The sequence below is a fragment of the Triticum aestivum genome, chromosome 3D (assembly GCF_018294505.1).
Source record: "Triticum aestivum cultivar Chinese Spring chromosome 3D, IWGSC CS RefSeq v2.1, whole genome shotgun sequence".
NCBI lineage: Eukaryota > Viridiplantae > Streptophyta > Magnoliopsida > Poales > Poaceae > Triticum > Triticum aestivum.
The window spans coordinates 18107815-18129277 of record NC_057802.1 but is presented as its reverse complement, the minus strand read 5'-3'; the positions used below and the strand labels follow the sequence as shown (position 1 = coordinate 18129277).

At 49.0% G+C, this 21463-nt stretch overlaps 1 protein-coding gene across 5 annotated transcripts; it reads right to left on the bottom strand.

The window, feature by feature from the left end:
- Positions 1-627: 627 nt before the first annotated feature.
- LOC123076955 (uncharacterized) lies at positions 628-7409 on the bottom strand. 5 transcript variants are annotated; one of them, XM_044499127.1, is made up of 14 exons: positions 6932-7409; positions 6034-6155; positions 5735-5787; positions 5583-5636; positions 5403-5489; positions 5171-5230; positions 4859-4939; positions 3928-4058; positions 3182-3220; positions 2460-2527; positions 2173-2221; positions 1657-1732; positions 1149-1230; positions 628-970 (listed from the first exon to the last, which is right to left on the bottom strand). In XM_044499127.1, the coding sequence occupies exons 6-13, from the start codon at positions 5190-5192 to the stop codon at positions 1166-1168; spliced, it is 531 nt and encodes a 176-aa protein (XP_044355062.1). In that variant the 5' UTR covers positions 5193-5230; positions 5403-5489; positions 5583-5636; positions 5735-5787; positions 6034-6155; positions 6932-7409; the 3' UTR covers positions 628-970; positions 1149-1165. The 5 variants fall into 5 exon arrangements, with proteins under 5 accessions (XP_044355062.1, XP_044355061.1, XP_044355063.1 ...); XM_044499126.1 differs by having other exon boundaries at positions 1097-1169; XM_044499128.1 differs by having other exon boundaries at positions 1149-1169; positions 6932-7408.
- Positions 7410-21463: the final 14054 nt, after the last annotated feature.

Here is a 21463-nt window from a genome sequence, read left to right as displayed (position 1 = left end):
TCGCCTGACAGGCCGGCGGGCGACGAGCTCCTGCAGCGAGGCCATGGACGAGAGGTCGCATCATGTTGTTTGGCCGCGCCGTCAAGGCCCTGCGGTGTACCATGCCGCCCACCTTCCCGACGGAGCTGACTACCGTGGTGAACATGACGGCGAAAGCAAACTAGGTGGCGGCGAAGCGCCCGATCTCAGCGAAGACGAGCCTGGCGTGAAACGGGGCTTGATCTTATCTGGATGCGTGCGTGGAATCAGGGCGAGGGGAGGATGAAGTCGAGCAGAGCGGCATGACGATCTGGTGCACCGGGTGTGAGACTACAAATCGGGAATTGACACGTGAAACAGCGCTTGATATTATCTGGAGGCGTGCGTGGAATCAGGGCGAAGGAATGGGACGTGGACGACGATTTCGCTTTCAGAAATGCTACACTCTTCTAAATTGCTAAACCACAGTTCAGGTGAGATTTTTTATGTGGCTGGTTAGATCTAATTAGATGGGCCTGATTGTCGTGTGTTCTCGGATGGTCTTAGGAAAGAATATGTTTGCTCTTTTAATAATAGTAGAGATAATCGAGTATTCAAGATCCGATGGGCCGACTTGGAGAGAGAGAAAAAACTCACACCTAAGCCTGCTGACAGTTGAAGATCTATCTCTTGAACATTTGACAGATAACTGCATACAGTACCATTGTATTTCACGCTTGAATGACAGACACATGATTTGTCCTTATCAAAGCAGTTGATCAACTAATCTAATACCCATAATAACTGATAGTTTTATGGGGCTTCCCGACTCCATGATGAGACACTAAGTGTAACAACCTACAATTACAATACTTTGTCAATAGGTTTCAACTCCGTTGGTAAATTGTCATAGTTGCCTGGACCAAAGTCAAACTCGAGGACGCGCTCCTTTCCATCAACGTCTATCTCATGTTGTTTCAAGACCGTACACTCTCGATTAAGTGTTTGGTATCTGCATTAAGATAGGAAATAGTCTTATTAGCACAACATCAATAAGAATATTAGTAATCAAAACAAATTGGTTTAGTTCATGATACTACTAACAAAACTATCATATATACGTGACAAAAAATGCAACCAGGGTTCTCTGAGATCCTCAACACGAATTCCCAACCCGTACGATCTCGTACCTTTCGAATGATCATTTTCAACTGCAAATAGGAAACATTGTTGAGAAAGCGGATGAAATCTTCAAAGAACACCCCGACATGTCTACAATAAAAGATGGCATCCTTTCATATTCAATTAGCTACTGATGATTCATGGTGGTATCATAGTTATTATTGTTCATATGTTACGAGAATTACAGAAACTATATAACATGAACTAAAGGCCGGCATCAAAACATCTTGTATCAGATTCTCGAGCGGTCAGTTCACGATATATAGGAACACTGAGGTGCTTGATACAATCAAGTAAGGTGTTTATGGTCGAATATATTTTGAAAATTCTGCTGTGAATATGGGAAACAGCGGATTCTTTCTGAATAAAGCATAGAGCTGAACTAGATAATATATTATGGCCACATGGACATAGAGAAGCTCAGAAGCAATGTCTTGTGCAGCATCCTTAAAAAAAGGCTATAACACGGTTGTGCCTGCAAATAAAATTATTTCAAGGAATTGAAGGGTTGCAAACCTGTGATACTACATGTAAAGAAGGGTGGAAACTTATACGCCAATGCTGCAGAAGATTTCGAAGGGCCTAACTTTCCCTGGTAAGAAAATAAGAATGATGATTGTCAAATAAATCAAGACATGAATAGGTAACTCCAAATTTAGTATAACTGGAGGTAACAAATGTTTGAAGGAAGGCCAAACATGTACTCCCTCTTTCTGTAAATGATCTTATATTTCTTTACAGAGGGAGTAAGTTATAAATCTCCAACATGCGAGTTCTCGTAAATATTGCCACCGCGTTGACTAGTCGACAAAAATATTTCAATGAATTCTTAATTTTACAGGAATTTCGGAATAATTTCAGGGGAAATAGTTCTGTTCCCGCAGGATTGAGAAGAAATATCTAATACTTAAAAATAGACCATCAAGACATGGCATGCATGTGAAGCATCGGTTGCCAGGATACACTGACATAAAAGAAAATAACTGAGGCCTTTACAAGTAAATCTGTATGAAGCTGCCAACTTGCACCTACCTGAAACGATGAATTGCCAGCATCATCTGTTGGTTTGTCTTTATCCACCCTGAAGTTCACACAAGATGGAGCTGTAGTAAACTGAATCAGTCGCAAAACTGACAAATATGTACTCCCTCCATTCCTAAATATAAGTCTTTTTAGAGATTCCACTATGGACTAGATACGGATCAAAATGAGTGAATCTACACTCTAAAATATGTCTATATACATCGTATGTAGTTTGTAGTGGAATCTCTAAAAAGACTTACATTTAGGAACGGAGGGAGTATTTGTTTAAGGTATACCTTGTGGCTAGCTCAAGTCCAAGATCAATGTAGTTCAAAGTTTCATCTCCACCCCGATAATCTAGTACCTGATATAGTATGCAGACTCTTGGTTAAGATGAAATATTTAAATATAATAATAACTTCTTATTTCAACTCACGAAAGACACAAACTAAATTGTTTCACCTAAGTGTCGATCCTGTTATTCACTGGGTGGTTATGATTTCTCCTAAGTTCGTAATTCTGGACACTAATCCCAAACTGGATTTTATTCTGCTAGAATTCCAAACAATATGATATTTCTTTTAAATGCTCATAATCAAATTTTAATGCATGCGTTAAACATTAGTATTCAAAGAAATGAACTGTAATATATCCCCAAATTAAATACATACTGAAGTCTATCAAATGTTTTCCTAAAACCTTTCAAGAAAATGTTTCCCTAAAAGATGAAATATAGGACAACCATTACATGGCAATGGTCTTGCCTACATATGCAACTAGCTAAAAGGATTAGAACAATGATCTTCAAAATAATATGCACGTTATATAACTTGTTATTCACCTAGGAAAAGATGGCAACAGGACAAATAACCCAATCCTCGAGGGCTGGCAGAGTATTTTTCTTATGGAACTGCTAGAGTAAATTGCTAAGTAGGATAAAGGATATATCTTTTAAATCCCAATTGTAGTTGCAGGAAGCAACTATAGTTATCAAGAAATGAAATGCAATTGCACTTGCCTTTGCAGAAATATGGTGTTGATAGAACGATGCAACCAGCTGCACACCAAGGAAAAGGAAATGCCATTAAGTGAGAATAAATAAATGTAACTTTTGCTGTGTATGAGATTTGATGAAGGAAAAACTATATTTATATATCAAGGTTCTCCTTTAGTAGCTGAGGGCCACTTCTTAAAATAGTCTATCAAAGGAAACATACATAAGATCACTGGATTCTTTATTTGAAGTCAAAATCCAGGAATTTTACAATGGAACTGTTCTGCACACGACAAACACTATGCACGACCATTGCACGACCGACCGCCCATCTGTGGGTATGCTGCCGTCTGTTGCCATGCATCAACTGACTGATTGGATTGTCGTCTGTAAATTGTGTGCATAGTGTCGTGCATATAGCAGCGCTCATTTTACAAACACATGCATACCATAGAAGTAATAATTTATTGAAATTATAAACAGAGAATGGTATAGTTAAATAATTCTTCCAAAGAATAATCATGTTCACAACAGCAGTATTAAATTTTGAAAAATAGGAGCATCTTAATTATATGCATCAAATACACATGATGGCCGGGCAGTCTGTTTATAATCCTGTCAGAATGCATAAGCCATTGCAACCTAACAAACCAATACACATCATGCCTGGCACTCTGTTTTTAATCTTGTGAAAAATACCTAAAGCTATTGCCAGCTAACACACAATATGAAGCTTTCCTGTCAACTAATAAGGAATAAATATAACAAACCTGCGAACTTCTAACAAGCTCTAGTGCAAAATTAAATGAAGGGCTGAGTGGGCTACTTGAGCCTACACCATAACCGATTGCACAATTCCAGTTCTTCAAGTCTGTAAAAGGCATAGGATGCTTGCTTCCACCTGTTGGAGTATAATTTTTGTACACAGAAGAAATCAAAATGCTTGTGTTTGGTGACACAAAATAAAATGCTGGAAAGTGTAAATACAGTGAACATCTATATCCCGACTATCTTTATGTAAGAAACGGCACATGACTTCAAAGAGAAAATGCTTGTAATAATAAACATATGACATGTCAGCAGAACATTTAAAGTTGATACAGTGCAAATTACAATAACCTAGAAGTGCAACTAGTAAATGCATAGCATGGAAATCTTGTAATTTGTAAAAAGAAAAGGTCTTTAAGTCCACAAACGTGTGCACACATGAACTTGACAAGTTGCTTGTTTATTTATAAAAATCCCTTAGGTATAAAATACACGGTAGGGTCTAGTAATATCCTACATAGAAATCCACAGTAGAGAAAAACCAAATGATGATATCATGGTGTTTAATTGCACTTAGCTTCAGAATAAATTAAGAACAGCATGTTAGTGTTCCACTTTTAGTTTTAACAGGACTATGAATTTTTGGTCTATAGACCTTTTGTAACTAAAAATAGTTGTCCAAAAACACCTGTGTACAGTTATGTATTGTATGCACCTTATTTATGGTCCTTCCTAAATCGAGAATTTTTTATGGTAAATTCTAAATGAAGTATTAACATTGTAAACAGAAAGCCTCAAAAAGCAAAGGAGCATTTTCCATGTGGACACAGAAGAGTATCAAATATTTAAATAAAAAAGAATATGCAAAAACCTCAAAATCCGCGGCGTAGAATATATCGCTCTGATAATCAGTGAACGTTTAGTAACACAAACCTATTGGTTTGTATTGTACGCCTGCACTTAAATTCCCTTTTCTCCCAACCAACCATGCACCATAGGGTACCTCACCAGGCGCTACAAACAAAAGTCATATCAGCATACCATGATATAACTGAATGTAAGTATTATTGTATTAGAGAATAACATAAGTAAATATATTTAAAATTGATAAGAGTATTAATACATGGTACATAACATTTTTACTCTGCAATCATAATTCAATACTTCAAGTAGAACTATAAGTAATTGGCATACAAGGAAATGTTATGTACCATGTATTACTTATCTTATAAGTAATTGGCATACAACGATAGATTCTTTGAACCATATCTTAAACCCATGACACCATAATCTTCTGGGCATGCCCTGCAAAACAGAAGAATACACTTCGCCATGTTACTAATCGTATTTACAAATCAAGAACAAGAACATCTTGTACCTGGTCATGGAAATGTCTCATCAAGATGTTAGTAGGAAGCTATGTACAACTAAATAGATGATCGACAGCCACAGTCAAGATATAAGATACACAACCTACCTGTTTGCCATATTCAAAGGGAATAATGTCCCAAAGGCGCCAAAACGATACTTCGGATAGTAAATGCTTGAAGAGAGCCGCATTGTGCTGGAAAATACAAGTTATAAGCCAAATCGGTATAATTTCTGCACCTTGCATAACAGAATTAGAACTGTTCATGACAAACAAGAGATAACTTACGGCTTTGAAGTTGACACAAGAAAGTCCACAAATGTATTGGGATCTTTCAAATCCCTACAAAAAAAATATGTCAAGCCATTTGGTGTTCATCATAACAAGTATGCATTAGAAACTGGAAAATATAGCTACGGTAAACTGTATGCAATAAGCACCTCTGCCATCGAAAGTGAGCTTCCCCCCCCCCCCCCCCCCCATTTGTAGACATCTAGTGAATTAAAGTTAGGGAAAACAACTTTTCTTGCAATAACTCAGGAAAAGAGACAAGAGTCCTGAAACTGAGCAGCTACATAGAGAAAACAAATAGGGTATAGATAATTTAAGAACTCATTTTATACCAAGCTTCAACAGCAATCATATATACTACTGAAACACAACTTGTAGTCATGAATGGGACAGAACCATACTAATTACAAGAAAAAGCAGCAATCAAATATATTTGCTTGATGGATACGGTGGCAGTGAGATCAGCATGAGAATCTCCCAGCTGCTTCAACACAATCTGCGCATCCACGCCCCCAGAGGTTGCGTCGCGCGAGCTTCCCGAACATGAGCTCATATGCCGGCACCAGCATCCTGCATGATTGATTATGTACTTGAGCGCGCATACAACAATCAAAGAGCAATCTAGAGCTATACATATACTCCCTCCATTCTCTAATATAAGACATTTTAGCGTTTTCTTGATTCGTATGTACTTAGACACATTTTAATATGTATGTTCACTCATTTTAGTATGTATGTAGTCAATATTGAAATAGCTAAAAGGGTCTTATATCAGGGAACGGAGGGAGTAGTAGTGATAGTAGTGTTGATACTTGATAGTAGTGCAGATTGTCAGGATGTTAATTCTTTCAGTTGGTCAGTCAGCAGTTGTTGTTTTCTTCAGTTAACACGAAGTGAATTGTTAAGTGGCATCGGATGGTCCACAGCGAAGAAGGCTCAGATGGGCCAAGCGCGAGAAGGAAGCTGCCGTTGGCTGTTAATTCGGTGTCTTCGAAATTTCAATTTTCAGCTAAACTGGTGTTAATAAACTGTTAATCGCCGGTTAAACTCAACCAATAATGATGATGCGAAAACTTCGCTTATATCTAGTTTCTCTCTAGCCCATAGTTTGTGTAGCTTAGAGTAACTCTAGCAGATCCCCCCAAACCCTAGTTCATTAAATACCCAATTTCCCTGCGATTTGCGCTACGAAATCGTCAGACAGATGCAAATTTGTGTGTGTGTGTGTGTGTGGGGGGGGGGGGGGGGGGTGGCAAGACAATATAGGAATTAAGAGAGGGAAGTAGTCCTAATTGATAATCAAAAGAAAGAATTTGCAAGAAAGAGAGGAGTCGACGGACGGCGACCTGGTGCGGGCGGCCAAGGGAGGGAAGTCGAAGACGGCCGGCACTAGCACCTGCGGCTCCGGCTTCTTGACCGCCATCTCCTGCTTGACGTCTGGATCCTACCCTCCTTCTCCAAAACCAGCTCGCTGCAGAAAAAGATGTGTATTTTCGCCAATTATTTCAACGAGCCTTTGTGAGGGCTTTCAGGTGCGGCGGCCGGGGACTGTTTGCTTTCTTCTTTCTTGCTAAAGAAGAAGGGTGACCCAGCCGACCCTGAGCAGGAGTGCCCCAGTGCGTCACGGGGCACGTCTCAGCACCGTCGCGTATCGCGGCACGACATAAACCGCCCCGGAAAAGTAGGATCGCTCCAGGCGATCAAGGGAGGCGAGAGGGTTCCTTGCGCGCCGCCGGTGACGCCACCGGTTCCCTCTCTCTTCATCGGCCGCTCCGGCGAGGGGAGGGAGGGGGAATCTTAGGTTTGTTCGCTAGGTGGGTGTGTGATAGGGTTAGGGTTGAGGGTCAGGCTGGACGTACCGAGCGGGCTTTTCGGCCCGCTCGTGGCCCGCTCGGTCTTGGCCCGCTTGGTCCTGGCTCGCTATGGAAATTGGACGGTCCGGTCTGCCAAATTGGGCCCGAAAAAATGCCGGTCCGGTCCGGTCTTTAACCGGGCTGACCGAGCGGACCGAGCGGACCGAGAAAACACAGCGACAGCCGCCGCCGTTCCTCGTCGTCGCGGCCACCGGCAGCCCTCGGGTGAACCACCTTGTCTCCAAGTTTGCCCTTCCCTTCCATTCTCACCTCCCCGTTTCGTCCTAGCATCTTGCCGCTGCTCGCCGTCGCTGTCGTGTGTGCACCGCAGCCGCTCTCGAGTTCTCGACCATGGCATCCACCACAACTGTTGCACCAATTCATGCAATGGCAGCGGTATTTCTTGCCATGGCAGCGCTTTTCGCCGTGGAGACAAGTGCCATGGCAGCCACTTCAGCAGAGCAAGCACGCACGTAGGCCACCAATCGGATCGTGGGAGAACGCTCTGCCGTGATTTTTGGATCGCGGGAGAAATGCTCGGCGCTGATTTTTGGATCGTGGGAGTAATGGTCTGCCGTGACTTTCACGTCCAACAGATTAGGCAAGTACAATATTGTTTTGGAAGCCTCTAAATTTAGCGGCGGCTTCCTATAATCACGCGTCATCGATCCCACGCAGCCATTCCTTTTATTGAGTCGAACAGAAAATAGAAAGTACAAGAGAAAATGGGTTTGATCCAAAAATTATGGCGTCATTTGACGACCTTCTCCATGTTAGATTTGATCCGCTAATCACGGCAAGGCCCGCACAGCGAAAATCGTGGGCTCATGCACGCGCAACATTACTTGCATGCAACAGAAAAACTGCTGGTTCATGGCTACATCAAAAATCAATCAAACAACAGCCGCGCCGCCCATCGCACTTCCACTGCACGTCGCCCGCCTCGCCGCAGTCTCTTGCATGTCGCCCACCTCGCCGCTGCACCCATGGACGTCGCCGCCGGTAGTTGCTGCCCGGTACGCTCGGTCCGGCCAGGGCTTTGCCGCCGCCGGTCCGGTCCCTAGAAACAGGACCGCCAAGTTGGTCGGTCCGGTCCGGTCCGGACCGCCGGCGGCCGGTCCAAACGCTGGCTCGGTCAGGGACCGGACCGGCCTGGACCGTGTCCACCCTGAGTTGAGGGAGACGCTGCGGAGGCCATTGCAGTGGTGTCGCGTCGGAATAAGTTTCTCCGGGCTCCATTCACGGTCAGGCGAGGCTTTTGCCTTCGTCTAGGAGCCAGCGGGGTTGGGGATCCTCGGATCTCGTCGAGGTCGCGGGCTATGGTGGTTGGAGGTCCATCGGCACTGGCCGTTTGGGTCTTCAGATGGGCGATGGATGCAGGGAGACGAAGACTTTTCTTCTTCCTTGTTGATATGATTTGCTTTTGCTGTTCTTCTCCTTCCTCTGTGCTGATGCTGTTGGGAGATCCTGCTTTGTCCGGGCGGATGGCCTGGCCGCGGTGCTGGACCGATCGGATGACTCGAGTTCTCTTTCTTTTGGAAGGGACACCTTTCACGGTACTCAAAGCCAAAGATGGTGACGGCTGTTGTAGGTGTGTTGGATTGATGTCCATGCCCTCTCAGCGCTAGTGTCAAGAAAGGAGGAAGCAACATGGCGGCAATTGTACCGTGGTCGAAGATGATGACCTGTTTGCGACTGGTTGCAGATCCTTCTGTTGCAGGAGTCTTCTCTCAAGATTCAGGGATGATGACACATGGCTCCGGAGATCTTCTTATTTTATGGTTCTCTTAGGGTACTCTAGGTGTTCATGGTCCTTTGTGTTTGCGTTTTAGTATCCTTGTAAGGGTCAACTGCTATGTACTGATTCATGATATGAATGAAAAAATTCTCAAAAAAAAAAGCACCGTCGTGTATCGCCTAGGCGCTCCCCGCACTCGAACGCTTTCCTTTTTCCTCGGTTTTCTGGGCCTTCGTCCCGTGTGTTGAACATGTGTACATGTACGTAGGTCTGGGTTCTGTATGCAGTACCTGTAGTATTTGTCTCCTTTTGTATGTACTTGTATCTTATGAGATAAGATACCGGTCGCACCCCTTGTACCTATATATATGTGCCTAGTGCACGATCAATTAATCATCGATGCACCAAATCATTCTCTACATGGTATCTATCGCAAGTCGATCTTCCAGCTTCCGCTAACCCTAGCCACCGCCTCGGGCCGCCGCCGCCGCCCCAAGCCGCCGCCACCCTCCTCCCCGCGCGCCTTCCCCTCCACGCCGCGCCGCCCCTTCCCGCCGCGCCCCCTGCCTCCCGCCGCCGCGCCGCCTCTCTTCAGCCGCGCCGCCGCCTCCCTCCCCACGATCTCATCGCCATGTCGTCCAACGCCTCCACCTACTCCAACCCCTTCGCCGTCGACCATGCCGAGATCCGCGACATCAACGTCCATGCACGCGTGCCCGTGATCCTCGACGTCCAACTCCACGTACTTCGCGTGGAAGACGTACTTCACGCTGCTCTTCCGCGAGAACAATCTCGTGGATCACGTGGATGGAACCGTGGACTCCCGCACCATGGTGGACGACGCCGAGTGGACCGCGATCGACGCCACGATCATCCGGTGGTTCTTCACCACCATCTCCAAGGACTTGTTCTACACGGTCGTGAGCGCCGGCGATGACGCCCGCGCCCTGTGGGTCAAGCTGAACGGCCTCTTCACCGACAACAAGCTTCAGCGCCGCTTTTTTTGCAGCAGGAATTTTTTTACTGTCACCAGGATGAACAGTCCATTGATGACTACTGCCGCCGCGTGAAGACGTTGGCGGATGAGCTCTGTGACATTGGAGCCAAGGTGGACGACGACCTCCTCCTCAGCACGCTCACCGCCGGCTTCAACGAGGACTTCGGCAACGCCGCCTCTAACCTCACCTTGATGCCGGAGCCCTCCTTCCCCAAGTTTGTGGCGTACTTGAGGTTGGAGGAGCGCCGGATGAAGGGGGTCAAGAAGCGTGTGCAGCACCACGCCCTCGCAGCCGGCACCTCGCGCGGCGCCCCTCCACCGACCGCCCCACCCACGCCGCGCCAGCAGCCGCCGCCACCAGCGCCTCCGGGGTAGTTCCCCCTCCTGCCCGCGCCTCCCGCCCCTCCCGCTGCCCCCAGCAGCCGGGTGGCGGGCGCCGCGGCAACCGCCGCGGGGGCGGCCGCAAGCAGCAACAGGCGCCAGGGGGGGCTCGTCAGCAGTAGCAGTAGGTGACTCCCCCATGGACGTATGACACCAACCCGTGGACCGGCGGTGTCCACGCGTACTCCATGCCGGTCCCTCGGGCTCCGGCTCCGGGCATCCTTGGGCCCCGCTCGGCGGGTCACCAGGCCCTCTTCGCCGCGCAGAACGCCGCCCCTACAGCGGCTATGGTGCCGTCCCCCCGCCGACGCCCGCCTACGGGTCCGCGCCGGCCTATGGGGCCGCGCCCGCCTACGGCGCCGCCGCCGCTCCGGCCTTCGGGGCCACTCCCGCGCCGGCCTACGGAGGGTTCTACCCTCCTCAGGTGCCGCCGCCGTTGGACCCGGCCTTGCTCGCTACACTGCACTCCGCCCCGTCACCGAGCTCCTATGGTGGCAGTGGTGACTGGTACATGGACTCGGGCGCCACTGCTCACATGACTGCTCATCCCGGTAACCTCACATCTGCCACTCCCGTTCGTACTCCCACCCGTATCACTGTTGGTAACGGTTCCTCCCTACCCATTACTCACGTCGGTCATATGTCTTTCCCTTCTACTTCCACTCCTGTGCATATGTCTAATGTTCTTGTGTCTCCTGACTTAGTCACTAATCTTGTTTCCGTTCATCGCCTTCCTCGTGAGAATCCTATAACTGTTGAATTTGACGATATCGGTTTTTCTGTGAAGGACGCCCGTACACGGATGGTGCTCCACCGATGTGATAGCCCGGACGAGCTTTATCCAGTGCATCCCTCCGGCGCAACCACCACCCGTCGCCCCGTCGCCTTCGCCACCAGTGTCGATCTTTGGCATGCCCGTCTCGGTCATCCCAACTCCACCGTTATGCGTCAGATTCTTCAGAGTTTTTCCCTCTCATGTAATAAGGTCGACCATCACACTTGTGAGGCCTGCCGTCTTGTCAAGCACGTTCGTCTTCCCTTTAGCGAGTCTACAAACATTTCCACCTTTCCGTTTCAGTTATTGCATAGTGATGTTTGGACGTCCCCGGTTGCTAGCAACACGGGCTATTTATACTATCTGGTGATATTGGATGATTTTACTCATTATGTGTGGACCTTCCCTCTTCGTCGCAAGTCCGACGCTCTTGCCACACTCACCGCTTTTTATTCATATGTCACCACACAGTTCGGTCGTCCTATTCTCGCCTTGCAAACTGACAACGGCAAGGAGTTTGACAACGTCGCCGTCCGCAATTTACTTGCGTCCCACGGCACCATCTTTCGCCTCACCTGCCCCTACATGTCTCAGCAGAACGTTCGCGCCAAGCACGTCCTTCGCACGCTTAATGACTATGTTCGCATGTTGCTCTTCCACTCCTACGTGCCTGCTCAGTTTTGGCCAGACGCACACGCGACCGCCAGCCTCCTCATTAACATTCGCCCCTGTCCTTCCCGCTGGAACTACACCCCTCACCAGCTCCTCTTCGGTGCAGTTCCATCTTATGATGGTCTTCGCATTTTCGGGTGTCTCTGTTACCCTAGCACCGCGTCCACTGCTCCTCACAAACTCGTGCCCCGGTCAGTTCCTTGCATCTTCCTTGGCTATCCTCCCAACACCAAAGGTTACCGGTGCTATGATCCGGTCTCCCACCGCATTTTCACTTCGCGGCATGTGTACTTTGATGAGCTTGTGTTCCCGTTTCAGCAGGTACCGTCACCGTCGGAGTCTCCTGCGGCGCAGTTCGTCCCTGCCTCCACCGCCGGTGGACCGTCCACCCGCCCCCCGGGTTCGTCCCTGCCCGCGCTCCCTGCGCCGGCGGCCCCTGGCGCTGCGGCCCCCGACGCAGCGGCCTCCTCGGCCGCCCCCGCCGCGGCCCCCGTCGCGGCCCCTGACGCAGCGGCCTCCTCGGCCGCCCCTACCGCAGCCCCCGACGCCGCGGCCCCCGTCGCCGTGGCCTCCACCGCGGCCCCCGCCGTGGCCCCCGCCACCCCTGCTTCCTTGGCGGCTCCCGTCGCTGCGGCCGCACCCCTCACCGGTGTGGTCACTCGGGCTCGGACTGGGACCCTGCGTCCCAGCACGTGCTATTCGTCGGACGAGTACGCATGCGCAGCTTCTACCTCGACGCCGTCCCCGCTCCCCACCTCCGCTCGCGCAGCCCTTCGGGATCCGAACTGGCTAGCTGCGACGCGTGAGGAGTTTGACGCCCTGCAGCGCAACCGTACGTGGCAGCTTGTTCCGCGGCCACCCCGTGCCAATGTCATCACTGGCAAGTGGGTCTTCCGCCACAAGACTCGCCCCGACGGGTCTCTCGAGCGCTACAAGGCGTGTTGGGTGGTGCGCGGCACCTTTGCCCCGGTTGTTAAACCGGGCACGATTCGCGCTGTTCTCCAGCTTGCTGTTTCTCGCGCTTGGCCTGTCCACCAGCTCGATGTGCCTAATGCTTTCTTGCATGGCCATCTCGACGAGCAGGTGTTTTGTCAGCAGCCGACTGGTTTCGTCGACACCGACTATCTGGACCACGTGTGCTTGCTCTCCCGTTCTCTCTACGGGTTGAAGCAGGCGCCTCGGGCCTGGTACCAGCGGATCGCGGCCTTCCTCCAGCAACAGGGGTTCCGGTCCACACGGTCCGATGCCTCCCTGTTTGCCTACCACCAGGGCCCCGCCACCGCGTACCTCCTACTGTACGTCGACGACATCATCCTGACTGTGTCCTTGCCAGCGCTTCTTCAGCAGATCACAGCTCGTCTCGGCACAGAGTTCGCCCTCAAGGACTTGGTAGCTCTCCACTACTTCCTCGGCATCGAGGTAGTGCGCCGGGCTACTGGCTTCTTCCTGCACCAGCAGAAGTACGCCTACGAGCTTCTGGAGCGAGCGGGCATGCTTAACTGCAAGCTTGCTCCCACGCCTGTCGATACGAAGGCTAAGGTGTCCGGCGTCGAGGGCTCTCCGGCGTCCGACGCTCCCTTCTACCGCTCCATCGTTGGTGCGCTTCAGTATCTCACACTGACGCGTCCGGACATTCAGTATGCTGTCCAGCAGGTGTGCCTTCACATGCATGCTCCTCGTGACACCCATTGGGCTCTCGTGAAACGTATACTTCGGTACATACGTGGCACCACAGCCATGGGTCTCACCCTGAAGGCCTCGCCAGACACCACCTTGTCGCCTACTCCGATGCCGACTGGGCTGGGTGTCCCGACACTCGACGCTCCACTTCCGGCTACTGCGTCTACCTCGGGCCCTCTCTGATTTCGTGGTCATCTAAACGACAACCCATGGTCTCACGATCGAGCGCCGAGGCTGAGTATCGGGCCGTGGCCAACGCCGTCGCGGAGTGTTCCTTGCTACGACAGCTACTTCAGGAGTTGCTATGTGAGGCCACCAAGGCGACGCTCGTCTACTGTGATACCGTCTCCGCGGTGTACCACGCTACCAACCCTGTCCATCACCGACGGACGAAGCACATTGAGCTCGACATCCACTTCGTCCGGGAGCACGTCGCACTTGGTCGTGTTCATGTTCTACATGTGCCCACCGATCAGCAGTTCGCCGATGTGATGACGAAGGGACTACCCACCTCGACTTTCGAGGGCTTTCGGTCCAGTCTTTGCGTCACCGGTGATGCTTCGACTGCGGGGGGGGGGGGGGGGGGGGTGTTGAACATGTGTACATGTACGTAGGTCTGGGTTCTGTATGCAGTACCTGTAGTATCTGTCTCCCTCTGTATGTACGTGTATCTTAGGAGACAAGATACCGGTCGCACCCCTTGTACCTATATATATGTGCCTAGTGCACGATCAATCAATCATCGATACACCAAATCATTCTCTACACCTTGAACGCGAGTGGTGACCAGCGTACAACCCACGTTATGCCCCTTGTCATACATACGCACGTCACGGCGTGGAGTACTATTTTTTCTCTGGCCGGCGCTGCGGGCATCAGACTGAGCAGCAGTTGGACGCATACGAATGACCAACCGGTCTTGCATTGCCACACATTTTTGTCGAATTTATCTGAGGTTAGAATAATAAAATGAGAGCCACAAATTGACAAGGCTAAGAGAATCTTGTCATATTTTTGTGTATATGTCAAGCGGGGCCTTAGTGTGGCTTCCCTAAGGCGTGCCTTGAACCAAACACTCAACTACGTTGGTCAAACTTGACTAAGCTTAGGTGTGACAAACTTTGGCAATCTTAGTCACGAACCAAACAGCCCCTTCGTGTTTTGATTTTTTTCCGAAAAGTTTAACATGATCGGACCCCGGTGCGAAAGTACTTCGAGACTTGACCTTTTCTTCTACCGCCAGGGTCCATGGCGGTAGGGTTGTAAGGGCTACCACCAAAAGCCTAGGCGGTAGCTCACTCATCCACGTCAGTCCGAGTAAATGACAACCGTCTCTTGTCGTCCACCCTACCGTCAGGTACACAGGCGGTAGGCTATGAAACCCTATGTGACGCCTGGATAATTAAGCTACAGTAATTCCGTGCTAATGGTGCCACGTCATCATGATTACTGTTGTTAAACTCGCGTTGGTTCGAATCTGGTCCAAATTCAAATTTAAATTGAAGTCAAAAATAAAAGTTTTCAAACATAAAATCTAAAATGTTCAAAGTGTGGAAAATAATCTTGGTTATTTTTCATGTTGGAACCAACCTCTTTTGGATTCCCAGGTGCCCCTGAAAATTTATTTAGTGGTTCAGCAGCATTTAAAATTCGCCTTTCCAATTTCTAAAAATGGTTAGACAACTTCTTTTGGCCTCAAACTTTTTGTGACTCCTATATATACTGTGCTTGATTTATTTGACAAGTTTCATGTTGAACAAAACTCATTTGATATTAAATTAAAATGTGAAACAGTGGTGCAGAAAGTAAAAAGAGGAAAAGACTAAAATCCTACCGTGTCTTTGGGCCATATGTGACCACACTGCACATGGCCCAACCCACCACGACCTTTTCCCCTTCTTCTGTTTCTAGAGGAGACAGGGGCCATGGCGTGGCACGCATCCACCCCCACCATGGCCGCTGCCATTGTCGTGTCGAGCATCCTGCGGTCTTCGTGGTGGATGAGAACGTCGCGCGCGACCTCGCCGAACCCTAGCCCCCTTTTTCCTATCTCTCCCGCGCCCCCTCCTCAGACTTTCACCCGAGAGCCGTCGCCACCGCGCTGCTGCTCCACCGCGGCCACCGGCCGCCCCGTGCCCCGCCGTCGTGCCCGGGATCACGGCCATCGTCTTCCTCGTCGTCCCCGACCACCCACGCGGTCCGGGCGCCACCAGAGAGCCCGCAATGACGTCTTCTTCCTCCTCTACGCCACCACCACTCCTCGTCGCCGCTCCGGTCAACCTCGAGCCTCCCCGAGCACACCGAGCCCACCATCAACCTCGCAGTGAGCCTCCCACGTCTTCCCATCGCTCCCCTATCTCGAATGCGTGCCGTAGCTGCCGTCTCGTGCCCCCTGCTTCTTTGCCGCACCGACCGCTGCTGTCAACGCTCGCAACCATGCCACCCGACTGATGTCGCCGCTCGCGCTGGCTATTTCGCCCTGCGCTCTACCCTCTCGCTTGCCCTGCTCAGCGCCGCTGCTGCGCCTGCTGACCCAAACCGCCGCCCGCACACACTCGTGTCCACGGCCGTCGACGTCCACAGCCGCGTTCCCCCCCGTGTCCTGCAGATCCGCCAGTCGCGCCGGACTCCGCCCCTCTGCACCGCGCTCGCTACCGCCCGCACCCCCGTGTTCCCCGCGCTGCGCTGCTACGGCGGCTGCTCCTCGCTGCTGTTGCCGCCTCCTTCCGCCGCGGGCGCCGCTGCTGCTGGCCCCCGCCGGGCGTCGCTCGCCGGCCGATGCCCACCTGCTGCCGCCGAGCGACCTCCTGGCCTCTGCCGTGTGTGCCCAGCCAAGGCCGCCGGCTGGCTGGCTCTCTGTTTTATGGGGCCGGCCCTGTTAGTTAATTAGTAGTAGCTAACCCCATTAGACTAACCGTATGACATGCGGGCCCGCCCCACTAATTAAAATGACTTTCATTAAACGTTAGTTAAATAGGTCACTGACACGTCGGGCCCACTAATTAATTAGTTCAAATTTAATTAAACAGGACCTGTTAGTAAAGTGTCCCACTGACCGTGGGGACCCACTGGTCAGTTTGACCAGTCAACAGTCAAACTTTGACTGATGATTGGGTTGCTGACTCAGCCCCCTGTCCCCACCTGTCTTACACATACCCACACTGCTGGTACACTTCTGTGTACCCATAGCAGTTTCTGTATTTAATATTTACGAATTAAATTAAATCCAAGAGTTTTCAGAATATGTTTAAAACTTTGAAAAAACATAGAAATTAAATCATAGCTCGAATGAAAATGTTTTCTACATGAAAGTTGCTTAGAATGACGAGACGAATCAGGATACGCAGCCCGTTCGTCCGCCACACATCCTTAGCATAGCGAACACGCAACTTTTCTCCTCCGGTTCGTCTGTCCGAAAACGCGAAACACCGGGGATACTTTCCCGGTTGTTTTCCCCCTTCGCCGGTATCACCTCCTACTGCGTTAGGGCACAACTAACACCGTTACTTGTCATGTCATGCATCGATATGCTTCTGTTTGCATTGTATTCATTGTTTCTTCCCCCACTTCTCTCCGGTAGACTACGAGACTGACGCCGTTGCCGGTACCCCTGTGATCAACTATGTTGTTGACGACCCTTTCTTGCCAGAGCAACCAGGCAAGCCTCCCTCCTTGATCACCAGATATCGCCTATTCTTCTCTCTACTGCTTGCATTAGAGTAGTGTAGCATGTTAGTGCTTTTCGTTAATCCTATTCTGTTGCATAGCCTGTCATTGTTGCTACAGTTGTTGATACCTTTCCTGCATTCCTAAATGCTTAGTATAGGATGCTAGTTTATCATCAGTGGCCCTACATTCTTGTCCGCCTGCCGTGCTATACTATCGGGTCGTGATCACTAGGGAGGTGATCACGGGTATATACGTATATACATATACATGATACAGGTGGTGATTAAAGTCGGGTCGGCTCGTAGAGTACCCGCAAGTGATTCTGATGTGGGGGCTGAAGGGGCAGGTGGCTCCATCCAGGTAGTGGTGGGCCTGAATTCCCGACGGCCCCCGACCGTTACTTTGTGGCGGAGCGACAGGGCAGGTTGAGACCACCTAGGAGAGAGGTGGGCCTGGCCCTGGTCGGCGTCCGCGGTTACTTCTAAATAACACGCTTAACGAGATCTTGGTATTTGATCTGAGTCTGGCCACTGGCCTATACGCACTAACCAACTACGCGAAAACAGTTATGGGCACTCGACGTCGTGGTATCAGCCAAAGCCTTCATGACGTCAGCGACTGAGCGGCGCGCGCCGGGTTGGACCGTGTAACGCAACTTCCTTTGTAATGGAGGTTGCTAGGTCTGCTCATCGGCCACGTACGCAACGTGCATGTGTGCAATGGGCGATGGGCCCAGACCCCTGCGCGCATAGGATTTAGACCGGCGTGCTGACCTCTCTGTTGTGCCTAGGTGGGGCTGCGACGTGTTGATCTTCCGAGGCCGGGCATGACCCAGGAAAGTGTGTCCGGCCAAAGGGGATCGAGCGTGTTGAGAAATGTGGTGCACCCCTGCAGGGAAGTTTATCTATTCGAATAGCCGTGTCCCTCGGTAAAAGGACGACCCGGAGTTGTACCTTGACCTTATGACAACTAGAACCGGATACTAAATAAAACACACACTTCCAAGTGCCAGATACAACCTGGTGATCGTTCTCTAACAGGGCGACGAGGAGAGGATCGCCGGGTAGGATTATGCTATACAATGATACTTTGGTGAACTTACCATCTACTCTCTTCTACTGCTTCAAGATGGAGGCTGCCAGAAGCGTAGTCTTTGATAGGACTAGCTATCCCCCTCTTATTCTGGCATTCTGCAGCTCAGTCCACATATACTATCCCTTTCATTGATACCAATGCATATGTAGTGTAGCTCCTTGCTTGCGAGTACTTTGGATGAGTACTCATGGTTGCTTTGCTCCCATTATTTCTCTCTCTTTCTGTACCCGGTTGTAGCGACCAGATGATGGAGTCCAGGAGCCAGAGGAACCCGAGGATGTTTCTACGTGGAGTTCGGCTTCGAGGAGTAGTTAGGAGGTCCCAGGCAGGAGGCCTCGCCTTTTCGATCGTTCCTACTTTTTGTGCTAGCCTTCTTAAGGAAAACTTGTTTAACTTATGTCTGCACTCAGATATTATTGCTTCCGCTGAATCTTGTGTATTCAAGCTTATGTATTCGAGCCCTTGAGGCCCCTAGCTTGTAATATAAATCTTGTATTATTTTAATTTGTGTCTAGAGTTGTGTTGTGATATCTTCCCATGAGTCCTTGATCTTGATCGTACACATTTGCGTGTATGATTAGTGTACGGTCAAATCGGGGGCGTCACACCCTACCGCCGGAGACCCTGGCGGTAGATGCTGAACAGTTATAAACCACGGGGCCGGGGCGCAGGGCCCACCCAGCAACACCAGCCCCCATCTTCTCCCCTGAGCCACACCACCCAGCAACAAAGAGCAACTCCTCTCTCATCCCTCCACTCCCCCCTCCAATCTTCTTCGTCTCTCCACCATTTTTGCGGATCGAGATGGCTCCTAAACGAGAAAAGTAAGCTCTCTCAATCCCTCCAATTAGTTTTAGTCAAGATGTGTTCGATTCGATGCACTATTTGGTTGAAATGAACCATATTTTCGTACTAGATTTTAATTTTGGTTGATCCTAGGTTTGCTTAGCTTTATTCTATATGATGTATGAGGTTGAATGTGAACTCTAGTAATTGGCTGGAGAAATTATATGTGGTTTCCATATGAACCCTAGTTTATCACCATTTTTCTTTGAATGAATGGTCATATGATGGATGTTGGAGGGATTGTAACTAGTTGGCTACATATGATGGATGTTGTTGAATGAATGAATCATATACATATGTATGCTGCTTTAGATTTGAACTTGATATGATTCATGTTGGTTGAAAATGATTCATGTTGATCGAAAACGATATCATTTATATTTGAAAATGATACGATTCATGTTGGTTGGAAATGATATCATTTATATTTGAACTTGATTCATTTCCAATTGTCCCCCCTGCGCCCAACATCGGTGTCAAGTACACCATGCTTTCGACAATGGTCAACGCGCCCGTTTTGTGGAGAATGGAGTGGTAATATCTATGATCAAGTTATTGCAGAAGTTATTGGTTATTATGAGAAATGAAGTTACTAACTATTTCTGTTTATATTTTGGCAGATGCTACCCCTATTGCGGATGAGGGGCCACACCAAGGCCATTCAGATGCAGTAGACGAGCGGTACATGTCGTACTTCAGGAGAGCACGACTGCTTGATTCATGATTCAGTTCAAACAAAAGTTGTTGACGCTCGTCCACACGGCTCTCACGGCGTTGATCGACCGGTGGCGCCCCGAGACACATAGTTTCCATCTCTCATATGGTGAGATGACGGTGACACTCGAGGACTTCACCATGATCACGACCCTACTGATTCAGGGCCATTTTCTCACTCGGCGAGTGGAGAGGACAAACTAGAGGGACAGGGTGATACGTTTCCAACGTATCTATAATTTTTTATTGTTCCATGTTGTTATATTATCAATCTTGGATGTTTTATATTCATTTTATAGCAACTTTATATCATTCTTTGGGACTAACCTATTGACATAGTGCCCAATGCCAGTTGCTGTTTTTCGCAGAATATCAATACCAAACGAAGTCCAAATGCCACGAAACTTTTTGGATATTTTTTTATGCTCAGAAGACAACTTGGGAGCCAAGGAAGTGTCCGAGGGGAGGACCGTGAGGCCCACAAGGCACCAGTGCATGCCAGAGGCCCCTGGTGTGACCTGTTGGGTAGTGGGGGCCACAGGCCCCCTCTCCACCGCCTCTCAACTCTATAAATACCCAAATATTCCAAAAACCCTAGGGGAGCAGAGAGATCAGATTTTCCACCGCCGCAAGTTCCAGAACCATGCCAGAGGGGGAAACGATCACGGAGGGGTTCATCATCCTGATTGATGCTCCTCCGATGATACGTGAGTATTTACCACAGACCTACAGGTCCGTAGGCAGTAGCTAGATGACTTCTTCTCTCTTTTTGATCTTCAATACAATGTTCTCCTCGATGTTCTTGGAGATCTATTTGATGTAACTCTTTTTTTGCGGTGTGTTTGTTGGGATATGATGAATTGTGAGTTTATGATCAGATCTATCCATGAATATTATTTGAGTCTTTGTTGAACTCTCTTATGAATGATTGTTATAGCTTCGTATTTCTCCTCCAAAACTTTGTTTTGGTTTGGCCAACTAGATTGATTTTTCTTGCCATGGGAAGAGGTGCTTTGTGATGGGTTCGATCTTGCGGTGTCCTCACCCAGTGACAGAAAAGGGTAGCGAGGCACGCATGTATCGTTGCCATTAAGGATAAAAAGACAAGGTCTATTCCTACATGAATAGATCTTGTCTACATCATGTCATTGTTCTTGTTGCATTACTCTGTTTGTCCATGAACTTAATACACTAGATGCATGCTCGATAGCGGTCGATGTGTGGAGTAATAGTAGTAGATGCAAGCAGGAGTCGGTCTACTAATATTGGACGTGATGCCTATATACATGATCATTGCCTTGGATATCATCATAATTATTTGCTCTTCTATCAATTTCCCAACAGTAATTTGTTTACCCACCGCATGCTATTTTCTTGAGAGAAGCCTCTAGTGAAATCTACGGCCCCTGGGTCTATTTCCTATCATATTATTTTCAGATCTATTAATTCAAAAAACCA

Coding starts and splice junctions, on each gene's coding strand:
- LOC123076955 (XM_044499126.1), bottom strand. CDS start 5,192: ATGGTTCAAAGAATCTATCGTT. Junction 4,059..4,858: donor CGTACAATACAAACCAATAG/GTTTGTGTTACT, acceptor ATACTCCAACAG/GTGGAAGCAAGCATCCTATG. Junction 1,170..1,656: donor CTTTACATGTAGTATCACAG/GTTTGCAACCCT, acceptor TCCTATTTGCAG/TTGAAAATGATCATTCGAAA.